Here is a 12,516-nt window from a genome sequence, read left to right as displayed (position 1 = left end):
TTTGTTGAGAAAAAAAGCAATCCCCTTTTTGTGATTAATGTACATTGTTGGGATTTTAACAAACTTTTTTTTCAGATTCTTAATTGTTTGTGTGCTGAAGAAAAAGCTGTTTGTTTGAATATGTCAATGTGCCAGTGAAAGAAACTCAAACAATCACCAGGCCCTTGCACCATCACGTAGTTTTGGGAAGACAATCCTTAAAAAAGGGACTTTGGGTACCATGCAATTATAACATTGTCATTGTACTGACCTCTTTGGTTCAATCTTGTTTTTTATGAGCACTTGGCCTGTTTGCTCATTCCCTGCTCAATTTACTGTATCTTTGTATGGTATTATTGTGCTGTATAAAAATCTAAAAAAATCTTCATTAAATGCCTTTGCAAAACAAAAAGGAATTTTGGTACTTTTAATCAGCAGCTACAAATATTGTAGCTAAATACTGTTCTTCACCAGTCTTCAGGTCCCTGGTGCCGCCATCTTGGATGTGCTAAGCCGGCTGTGATGTTTCACAGATGGCTTCCCACTGCATATGCCCAAGGCGTGCTGTGCTTTAAGAATGGTCCTGCAGTCTCCTGGGACATGTGACGTATCCCAGGAGGTTGTGGGTGGGGGGGGTGAGAAGAGCGGAGGTGGGAACGGGTACTTGTCAGAAATAGGTAGCTGCTCCCAGAAAAAAAACTGCCAAAAGTGGGAGAGGAGGGGAAGGAAGAAGAAAGCGAAACTTTCACTTTTAACCTCCCTGGAGGTATTCCCGAGTGTAGCTCGAGGTAAAGTTTCAGCACCACAAGCGGTAACCCCGAGCTACACTCAGGAAGACCTTGCAGCGTTGCTCCGGGATCTCTTCTTCACTTGCCTTGTCCTGCGCTCCCGCGATGTCCCTCCTGCAGCGTCCCCAGCAATGTCCTCCGGCTGATGCCGGCATCTATCTTCCGGGTTCCATTCCCTGCGATGTCGGGACGTACGGGGGACGTTTCTGGCGAGAAATTTAAAAATGGCAAAAAGTGGCATTCACTAAATACAGTAAAATCACATAGTATAACATTACTGTATCAAACCATTTCACATACATTTTGTCCCGAGTGCTTTGTCCTGTGCCCTGCCTGCATTTTTACTGTTCTTTTTGCCTGGAAACTGAGAAATGTCCATGGCGTCCAAAAAGCGTCCCTTTAGGTCAAAAGCGGTTTTAGACCAGCTAGAGAACAGCGATAGTAAATCAGAACCACTTGCAGAATTGAGTGATAATGATTTGTGGGGAAATTCGTCATCAGACACTGAAAACGATTTTGCAACGTTGCTCAGGTATGTGCGAACTTGGCGCTATATTTCAAATTTCAGTGTTTTTGCTTTGATTATATTATTGAAATAAATGTATTATTATTATATTATTTTTATTTATTAAATTATAATTTATGATTTCGTGTTTCAAATTTTATCATACCCGGGATGTTTACTAGACTCTTGTTCGAACAGATTTCAGTGAGTTATTCCTAAACATTACAGGCCTACAATATAAAAACTACATATTTCCATGCAAAAAAATGTACCGCTTTGAGCACAGAAATATGGACATAATCAGACCGCTAGGAAGCTACATTCCACTGTAACCCTTTGTCCTGCAGGAGGAAAAGGTGGCTTATTTTGTCCTGCATGGGATCAGGTTTTCCTTAATGCTGACCAAAGGCAGAGGTCTCATCAATGACGGCGGGTGTGGGCTCTGTGCCATTCGCCCTTATCATCACTCTCCAGAAGACATATATCACCAATTTCCTGCCTGATCATTGTAAGTGGTGGTCAAATCAGAAGCATCACTTGACTCCAATGGGCTGTGTATGCAAGACTCCTTTCTGGTTTAAACTTATCCAGGTTGTGTGATCTTTGGCATATAGTTACATAGTTAGTCTGGCTGAAAAAAGACAAAAGTCCATCCAGTTCAACCATTAAAAAAAAGTTATAATCCTACACCCACAGTTGATCCAGAGGAAGGCAAAAAAAACCCAGCAAAGCATGATCCAATTTGCTTCTGCAGGGGAAAAAGATTTCTTCCTGATCCCCTGATATCTTCATGAATATCCATCTTCATAACCATCTCCAGTTTGTACTAAGCGTGTATTGTTGGATAGGACCCAAAACTGTACAGCATATATCTAAATACAATCACACAGGAGACTAGACTTAAAGTGGAATTAAACTCTGTCATTCAACATTACCTATTTGTAATCCTTATGATGCTAGCATTAGTAAAAAGATAGGAAGATATATTATATTTACTTGTAATTTTTTTCTTAATTTCTCCAGTTGATTCCCGGTTTCTGGGCTAGGCCAAAACTATGTCATACATCCCAGGTGTCTTCATGGGCATTTTTTTTAATTTTATCTGGAAGAGGGAGGAGAGGAGAAGGGGCTTTCTTGACTAAGAACACCTTCCCGCCTGCATACCTGAGCTAAGAGCAGATGGATTCTAGGTAGTAAATGCTACATGAATCATCTGCCCTTACTCAAGATGGCTGCTGCTAGAGATGCAAGGGGGATTGTTTTTCGAAGTGATTTCTCAGAAAATAAAGCATGGAGACATGGATGGATGGGAGATTTTGCTTTAAATATTAAAAATGAATACAATAGTGTTTTTTGGTTTGTGGTGCTCAGATGCATTTTAGTTCTGCTTTCATTTTTCATATGACAGAGCTGTTTCTTAGCCATTTCCACAGCTGCTTGGCAGAGATGTATGAAGGAAACAAATGTTTTGATCAGTTTAGGATTTGTAGTTTTGGTAAAGCATTATTTTAGATTCACAATTAGAACTTTCACTTTCCAATGCAAGCGGCTTAACCTCATTGGCTGTTTTGAAGCAACATAGACAGATCATATGAAAGGCATTCTGTTAAATGAACCCCGCTGAGTCTGTTGTCTCTCTTTATTCTGGTTAGGTGTGGAGCGGTGCTGCAGAGACTGAAGAGTACCTGTTATTATCAGCCTGTGGGGATTCCGCTCCGGCTCCTGTGGTCTCCCCGGGGAGTATTGTGAATATCATTTTCCAGTCACAAGATAATCCTGCCAGTGGCTTCTCAGCCAGTTTCACCAATAGTAAGTACAACAGTGTCTATGAACAGAAAATATTACTATATTATCACTATATCCCTACTATATTTAAGCAATATTTAAATCCAACAGCAGAAATGTAATGTATTGCAGCTTACCAGTCTTTAAAGGCGATGGCTGCATTTGTTTTCTTTTTTGAGCCTTTTTTAAAAATTTATTTTCACCTGGTGATACTGCCAATAATACTCTTCTTGTCATAGGGTGACAACAAACACTCACTGGACTGTATTTACAGAGAAGTAGGGTTGTCACCATAGGACAGGACTACAAACACCCTCCCTTCTCCATAACATAGAGGGTTGTAATTCTGTAGTCTTCAGAGAACTATGCAATTGATAACAGCCAGCAGAGGAACATTTCAGCGCACAAGAGTTCTGGCAGGATCAACACATATTTTTGCACTTATCAAACACATTAAACAAAAGCTTTCAGTGACTGAATTTTAATAAATTTTTTATAAAATTAGTGTGTAATTGCCCTTTAAAGCAGCCACGTGATCATTCTCCACTGCGTCCCAGAAGCCCGCAAACCTGGAGTATGCATAGAATACCTGTCTTGAACTTGCTTGTGTGAGATGGGGAAACAGCTCTCATTGTTTGAACACTGTTTGTGTGGAAGTAAATTAATGTTTTGACTGACATTCTGCGGTTTAGCCACAAGATGTCACTGTTTTTCTAACAGGCTCTGACAGTATAGATATTTGTATCTTCACGAAGAGGTGGGGTTTTGCACTCTGAGTTGGAGTTTAGTGAACAGGAAGAGGAGACTGCAACCATGTTTTGGACGATGCTGAACGAAGGGGCCATGTGAGCTGATGAGATTGCTGCCAGGAAGCTGATGAGATTGCTGCCAGGAAGCTGATGAGATTGCTGCCAGGAAGCTGATGAGATTGCTGCCAGGAAGCTGATGAGATTGCTGCCAGGAAGCTGATGAGATTGCTGCCAGGAAGGCTGATGAGATTGCTGCCAGGAAGGCTGATGAGAGCAGAGGAACTAAGCAACATATACGGCAAGACCACATGCTTGTTGGAGAGACATTTGTTCTGTTCAGAGTCACCAGCGGATGAAAAGCAGACCCGGGTCAGTAAGATCGTGCACACACCTCATTTCAGTGTTGGAGCCTTGAGACTGAGTCCAGGCCTATAGTTAGTTAGTTAGGGTCTCTGTTTGTGTCAGGCCACAAGTGTTGTTACTGATTATTGGAAAGACTCCACAACTTAAAGTGACATTTCACATTGGAGAGCTGATAAAATCCTACAAACTCAAGCCAGAATGGCGTTTTGCTCAGAAGGAATACTCAGGCACGTGCTACAGGACCAGTTATGGGAGGGGGAATACTGTAGATTTGTGTAAGATTGTAAGCTGTTGTGCTGCACCGCGGGCTATCCCATACCGTACACCCATACACTGATTCTTGCTCTTTTAGGGTAATAACAGGTAAGGTGTGGCAGCTTAGTTGTGCCTGCCAGTAGGTAAATTATTTCACTTTCTACCTTCATCTATCAGAAGGCGCCGTGCTGTGCAGCACAAGGGTCTCAGCCTTTGGGCTGGGTGTATGTAAATTTATTGTATGTTTTCAGCATTTGTGGTTGTGTTTATTTGCCACATCTAAGTAAAATTCTGTTGGGACAAAAGCTGGTGTTGGGGTTGCCTTCCTCGTTCGTGACTTCACTGTATCCTGGGGAGCCCAGCCCGGTACACGGCTTACACTTGGCTTATAGTAGTTTACAGTGTATGTTTTAATGACTGTGTGAAAGCAGTGGTCTCTCTGCAGAGGTCCAACTTACACCCTGTTGAGTCAGAACTAGAGCTCTCCAATCATCAAAGCTCATAGTCTTGGCTGATTTGATGTTCCTAGCGCTGATTTAGCAGGAGAGCATATCTCGCTTCTGCATAGAGACAACTGCTTCTACACAGAAAGCAGGGGTCCTTCTGTACAGCATGTTGACAGGGGACAGGCTTTTCTAGTCAGAATGTGGTTGCTTTTTAAAGACAACAAACAGTAAGGCTTTCCATGTCTTTTGTTTTGATGCACCTGGAATGTATTTAGATGAATTCAGATGGGCTGCAAGTTGTATTTCTGCTTTTGCAGCAAAACTGATGTAGCACTACCTTGGGGGTTGCTAACGATTTGGTTTGGGTCCCCCTATAGTCCTGCACAGCCAGGCAGTCTGTGTTCTCCACACAAGCCAGCATCCAGAGTCAAAAATCAGTCCTTGAGCTTTTGATTTGTTGTTTTATTGAGGGGAGTTTGAACTCAATAAGGGGTTAGGGGTGTATAGGATGCCTAACTGTATTGGTAACTGAGGACAAACTCCCTGGAACTATTCACAAGCTTTCTCTTTTGCAGCACAGTCTCTGTATGGAGAGCTAGCCAGCGTCTCCATAATGTACCACCCCAGGGGGTGCAGGTGTACTCACTCAGATCCTCTCCTGTACTGCTGGTGGGATGGTGGCTGCTAGCAGGCCTATCAGCTGGGCTGCTTCTTCCCTGCCAGACAGTTGATCCTCGCTCAGGGGGCTAGTGAGTTCCAAGTTTTCCTCCTTTCCAGCTCCAGGTTCGCCCCATCCCACTCCTCGCAGCCTCATGCTCCCAGCCCCACATCTGCCACCCAACTCTTCACACTCCCACACTCCTCACTCCTGCTACTGAGCAGGCTTTTATTGGAGTCCCAACCCCTTGCCAAGCCTTCTGTTGGAGATTGGCTGAGGTCCCTCAAGAGTGCAGGGAGCCACTCTTCAGATTCACCCACTGCCTCTAAGGTCTTCTTTCAAAAGCCACAGAACAGGGGGAAATTCCAGAGGGGCTGGCCTGCAGAGCCTCTTAGCCCTGACCACAATTTTACCCCTCTGGCTATTACACCTGAGCTGCTACTCGGCTCCTGTCTAACAATTAGGATCTAGATCCCCCTACCTAAACTAGGAGGGTGCTATACTGGGATAACACCTACTTTATATTTCTTACATGTTTCAATTTACATAGCATAACTAAAGATATTTCTTTAAAATTGTTGCATACCTTTCTACTGAAACACCTACCTAACTTTCCCCTTTTATGTAATTTTTTGACTTGGCTGGGGAGTTCAGTTTACAATAATTACCCTATCTGTACTGTGCTGGCAGATCTCATTGGCAGTTGTAAATTAAGTGTACACACTGTCTGTTGGGTTAAAGATCTCAAGACTTAGGTGGTACATCCTAGCCTTAGGCACAGCTGAGTCAAATGAAGATCTCTTTCCTTCAAAGCTGAACAGAGAATTTTTATTGTGAGTAATTTTATGTTTTCTTTACTTTGTAGGATGTGGTGCTAACTTCACCAAGCCGAGTGGTCGAATTGTATCTCCAAACTATCCGGACAGATATGACAACAATTTAAATTGCAACTATATCATCCAGGCTGATAATAACATGTTTATTGTCTTGACCTTCCTCAGCTTTGAAGTGGAATGTGAGTTTTGTTATATATGTTCCAATCAGTGAACAATGTGTGTAATCCAATTTACACAGCGTTAACGGTCGCATTAGATCATAAAATTACATTTTAGGCACAATGCTTGAAATATGACAAGGAAGATTTAGAGTGCTTGTAAAGGCTGAAGGTTATTTTTATCTGCATGCATTTAATGCATGAAGGTTAAAAAACCTTCTGTGTGCAGCAGCGCCCCCAGCCCTCCTAAAACTTAACTGAGCCCCATCCTGATCCAGCAATGCGAATGAGAGCCTCAGCCCTCCCTCCTCATTAGCTGAGACAGCAGTGGTAGCCGCTGAGCCAGTGAGCCAATGAAGAAGAGATAGGGGGCGGGGCCAAGCCCCGCTCCATGTGTGAATAGCGGCTTGAGAGCAAGCTTGCTTGGGTACCCTCATTGCAAGCTGCTTGCTGTGGGGGCACTTGGCAGGATGGAGGGGCCTAGAGTGCTGGTGAAGGACCCAAGAAGAAAAGGATTGGGACTGCTGTGTGCAAAACTATTGCACAGAACAGGTAAGTATGACATGGTTGTTATTTTTTTAGGAAAAAACCCCCAAGCCTTTCATGTCACTTTAAAGTGGTATTAAACTCCGCAAAAATAATATAAAAATAAAAATGGGCCCCCTACAGGTTTATGCCATAATGTGTTAGTATGAACCGCATATTAGAGCACATTGTAGCAGAGCCCAGCAGAGCTATTTTATCCCCGCTCCATCTGGTCCCAGGTGCATTAATCTTCACCCGGTCTTCCTTTTGGGTTCTGACTCTTTAGTTGCTTGAATGGCCAGCCCACAATGACGTCACTCCCATGCATGTGCATGGGGGTCATATCACTATGGCACACAGTGGACGTCATAAATGTGGTCTGAACTTTGCAAGTGTACCATTAACACTAATGCAGTTTTTCTATTTTTGAGTTCAATGCTGCTTTAACTTGATTTTCATTTTGATGCACCTGGAATGTATTTAGCTGATTGTAACTGAATCTGGCTTTCATGTCCAGATGAAGGGTGAACTCTATAATCCTCAAAGGGTGTTGACTTGTTTGTGAGGAAAAAAATACTCTTGAACTCCTGAACCTTTGATGCAGCAATCTTGTTTTCTCCACCTAACAATAAAAAAACTTCCTTTTAAACAGTTCGGAACACCCTGGAGGAGGAGAGGCTGGGGTGGGGGGGAGAATCGGCAATCATATGACCACTGTCCCGCTGGCTACCGATCTTTAGCCTGGACTGAGAGCTGTCTTTGACACCACAATCTTTGTGCTGTAGTGAGCGCATTTGAGCACAAAAAACACTGACTGCCCGTTGACACATAAGTATGGAATGTGGACCATAAAGCCCACCCTTTTGCCACCGCACAAATGTGTTGGGTGGTTTTAAAGGGGTTTACTATTCTCCTGTCTGTCTAAAACCATTTCTGTGGTCACTCTGTCTACTCTACAGCATACAATACTTTTTTAAATGGTGCCAAATGCACTATATTGCCAAACGTATTGGGATGCCTGCCTTCACATGCACATGACCTTTAATGCCATCCCAGTCTTAGTCCGTAGGGTTCAATATTGAGTTGGCCCACCATTTGCAGCTATAACAGCTTCAACTCTTCTAGGAAGGCCGTCCACAAGGTTTAGGAGTGTGTCTATGGGAATGTTTGACCATTCTTCTAAAAGCACATTTGTGAGGTCAGGCACTGATGTTGGACAAGAAGGTCTGGCTCGCAGTCTCCACTCTAATTCATCACAAAGGTGTTCTATCAGGTTGAGGTCAGGACTCTGTGTAGGCCAGTCAAGTTCCTCCATCCCAAACTCGCTCATCCATGTCTTTATGAACCTTGCGTTGTGCACTGGTTCCCACAAAGTTTGGAGCATGAAATTATCCAAAATGTCTTGGTATGCTGATGCCTTAAGAGTTCCCTTCACTGGAACTAAGGGGCCAAGCCCAAACCCTGAAAGACAACCCCACACCATAATCCCCCTTCCACCAAACTTTACGCTTTGCACAATGCAGTCAGGCAAGTATCATTCTCCTGGAAACCGCTAAAGCAGACAGAGAAGCATGAATCGTCACTGCAGAGAACACGTCTCCACTGCTCTAGAGTCCAGTAGCAGCGTGCTTTACACCACTGCATCCGACGCTTTGCTTTGCACTTGGTGATGTAAGGCTTGGATGAAACTGCTCAGTCATGGAAACCCATTCCATGAAGCTCTCTGTGCACTGTTGTGCTAATCTGAAGGCCACATGAAGTTTGGAGGTCTTTAGCTATTGACTCTGCAGACAGTTGGCGACTTCTGCGCACTGTGCGCTTCAGTATGCCCTGACCCCGCTCTGTCATTTTACTTGGCCTGCCACTTCTTGGCTAACTTTCTGTTGTTCCCAGTTGCTTCCACTTTGTTATAATACCACTAACAGTTGACTGTGGAATATTTAGTAACAAGAAAATTTCACAGATGGACTTATTGCACAGGTGGCAACCTATCAACGTACCATGCTTGAATTCACTGAGCTCCTGAGAGCGACCCATTCTTTCACAAATGTTTGCAGAAGCAGTCTGCATGCCTAGGTGTTTGATTTTATACACCTGTGGCCATGGAGGTAATTTGAACACCTGAATCCAATGATTTGGAGGGCTGGCCCAATACTTTTGGCAATATAGTGTAGTTATCAGTAATATTATTTTATGTGGTAGAATGCCATATTCAAGTAACGTTGCAATTATTTCATTTCCAGTCACCCAGTTCTGCAGAAAAGACAATGTTAAAGTGTTTAGTGGAGCATCTTCTTCAGGCAGCCATCTGCAAACACTCTGTGGCAGCTCACTCCCTGCAGCAGTCAGCAGCAGAGGAACAATGTTGGTTACATTCAGCACCGATTCCGATATTGTCATGCATGGATTTGTGGCAAGCTACAGTGTGATTCGTAAGTATTTCTTGCACTTTGCTTTATATGGTCACATAGGATTTCATTGCCAACAGAACACATTGGACTAATAAAAAACCACAATATTGCTGTTATTCACAGTGGCCAGTTATATCAAATGAAGTATAGATAATGAATGCAAACACATGGCTAAACGTGTTGGGCAACACAGTTATATATTCATTTTCTCTGCTTTAAATACATATTTTTACCAAGACAGGCTGTTATTCTAACTAGTTTACTGGTGACAAGCTGTCATGGGCTGGTTCTCATGGCTGATATACCTTGATAATGTACCATACTTAAAATGTAAGTCTTAAATTAAAGACTTTACTTTTTATAGTGCTGTGCATGTATATGGTATGATTTTTAACAGATTTTGTCTGAATATTTATTTATGTATTACAGTACTTATATAGCGCCGTCAAGTTATGCAGCACTTTACATATATATTATATAAAAAAATGTAAGCGAGCGTATACACATAGGGTCTTAGGACAATAATTATACCAAGTAGCTGCTAGCACTGAAGGATATGGGTAACTATCCCTATCAACGTATTCATAAATCAAAAAAGTGCAGCGCTTTCACAAACAATGTAATGCCTATATATAAAAAGAAAGTGCACAATAAATATAAAGTGCTATTAGTGTAAACTGTGCAATGTGCAATCAATAAATCTCCGTATGATATCGATCAGCAAATATATGATAGTTCAAGTAAAATGTTCATATTGCATACACCATCAGGTAATAAAGTGCTATTGTGCAATATGTGCAATAAGTGGAAATAAACTGTCCATAATGATCATATGCTCTCAAACCGTATAGAAATGCAATTTCAAATTCAACAAGAATCTTTCTTCAGGAGATATAATCCTGTGACAAAAGTGCAATGGTGCATGTGTTTTAAAAAATCATCCACCACTTCTTATGGGTGCGCACTCACCAAAACTTTGATGTATACAGGCATTGGTTACAACCTGTCACATCTGGGTGCAGGGGTAGCAGGGCAGTTTAGGGGTTAATCCAGCATCCTCACAGTACCGGTGGTGCATGCCTCCTTTAATCTGGGGAAGATTGCTCAACCACAGGAGCCAAAGGTTTCTCATATAGTGTAGTCTTTTATTATTCCAAGGTAAGTAAACATATCAAACAATATTCCACGAGAAGTAAAAACAGGTACTGAAAATGGCTGCCACTCCTTGCCCAGGAAACAATGGCGTGACGTCAGCAATCACAGCCCTACCATTCCAGTGTTTTAAGCTGGCAGATATGAGTAAAGGCCACTTGCCTTATCACAAGTGTTCTTATACAGACCTTTAATGTGCAGGAAGAGAGGGGGTATGGTCTGACCAGGTCTGTTAGATTGCAGAGTGCACTGGATTGCACTGGTGCCTATTGGACTGTACAGACATATTTAGACATACTGTGCATTTGTGGTCATGTGAAAAGGGAGACAAGACTATGATGGAGTAAAAATAGAGGCTGTTAGTAAAAGGTCTGTCTAGCTGAATGTCTATTTTTGTGACTTCAGTTGAGCTTTTTTTTTTTTTTTTGTAAAATTCTTTTTATTAAGTTGGTACAGCCATCAAGCCAGTAACAAAACATGGGCGGAATTACAGCAGACAATAAGGGAAATCCTTATATAGTCAACAACAAACATTGCCTCGCCTAACATGCACAGCTAAAGTTCACTAGAAGAACATATACTAGAGCCAGTGAGGTGTAACCCACTGTAGGGTGTTCACAGACAAACAAAGTGATAGTTCATGGACCACCTTCCCCCCCTGCATAGAAATCGAATTTCAGAAAACACTACCATGTGTGAAATATAAAAATAACCCAAAATATTTGGATACACATACAGAGTAAAACAGTCTGACCCATTGAAAACCATGAGTGGCAAGACGCATGGGGGTTTATTTACTAAAGCTGGAGAGTGCAAAATCAGACTCACTTCTGCATAGAAACCAATCAGCTTCTAACCTCAGCTTGTTTAATTAAGCTTTGACAATAAAACCTGGAAGCTGATTGGCTTCTATGCAGAAGGGAGTCTGATTTTGGACTCTCTAGCTTTAGTAAATGAACCCCATGGTGTCAGCTGATACGCCTAGTAAACACGGTCATACTCAACACAGACAGTGACTAATACAGAGCTCAGGACATAACCTAATCAGAGACAGTATCGGAGGAAGCTGTCCATTCACCCCATACCTTGTCAAACTTGGTAAAGGCCCCCCTACTCAGATAGGAAGTCTTATGGAATGGAACTGCTTTATTCACAAAGGATTTCCACACTGCCAGAGTTGGTCAGTTGAGCTTTAAATAGGACCTCTGGGTAGGTTACAGACATTTACAGTATGTCTACTTTTGTGACTTCAATTAATGGATATGTATACTCAATATTTCATATTCCTGATATGTGCCTTGTTTGAAAAAGTATCCTGTTCTCTTTGTATTGCTTCCTGTGTGTGAAATCCCTGGTATTCCTGTTAGTCCTTCTACCTTCCTATTAAAAACTGACTACATTAGGCATGAGGGCACAGCGTAGTCAGTTCTCTAGTTGTGTTGGGAACTCAGTGTGCTCTCCTCCTATGATCAGACTTCTGCTGCCACCCAGCCCCCTCCCCCTGTACAGCCATTCACTGGGACGTTCAGCCTGCTGCTGTTTCTCCTCCCCCAGATCTCTGAGTTCCTTATGCAGCTGAGAACAGAGGGTATCTGAAATAGGGAAACAGGGTATTTATAATGTTTTTTATATCTATGCACAAACGTTTTGCCTCTCATTTCTATTTTAAACTGAATAGCTTGTTTTACAAGGTGATGGTTTACATATACCTTAAAGAGGTTCTTCAGTCAGTTATGAAAAAATTACAACTACAAAAACTGTAGCTGCTGACTTTTAATAAACAGACACTCACCTTTCTAAGGATCCAGAGCTGTCCTCACCAGTGCTGGTTCTTCGCCATCTTTGGGTCCATGGCACCGGAATCTTAACTTTCGGCAGTTGTCTGTGACTGCTTACAGCTTCACAG

At 42.3% G+C, this 12,516-nt stretch overlaps 1 protein-coding gene across 1 annotated transcript in view; it reads left to right on the top strand.

Annotated features, from left to right (window-relative positions):
• CUBN (cubilin) overlaps positions 1-12,516 on the top strand; it is a 346,655-nt gene that overhangs the window by 279,005 nt on the left and 55,134 nt on the right. The window contains exons 55-57 of the mRNA XM_089693694.1: positions 2,925-3,081; positions 6,394-6,543; positions 9,291-9,479. Coding sequence (XP_089549820.1) covers positions 2,925-3,081; positions 6,394-6,543; positions 9,291-9,479 — 496 coding nt within the window. The remainder of the gene's footprint in view (positions 1-2,924; positions 3,082-6,393; positions 6,544-9,290; positions 9,480-12,516) is intronic.

This window comes from Staurois parvus, unplaced genomic scaffold (assembly GCF_062004578.1).
Source record: "Staurois parvus isolate SC_StPar_1 unplaced genomic scaffold, SC_StPar_1.0 ptg000636l, whole genome shotgun sequence".
In the NCBI taxonomy this organism is placed as follows: Eukaryota; Metazoa; Chordata; class Amphibia; order Anura; family Ranidae; genus Staurois; species Staurois parvus.
This window is presented reverse-complemented; position numbering and strand designations above follow the sequence as displayed.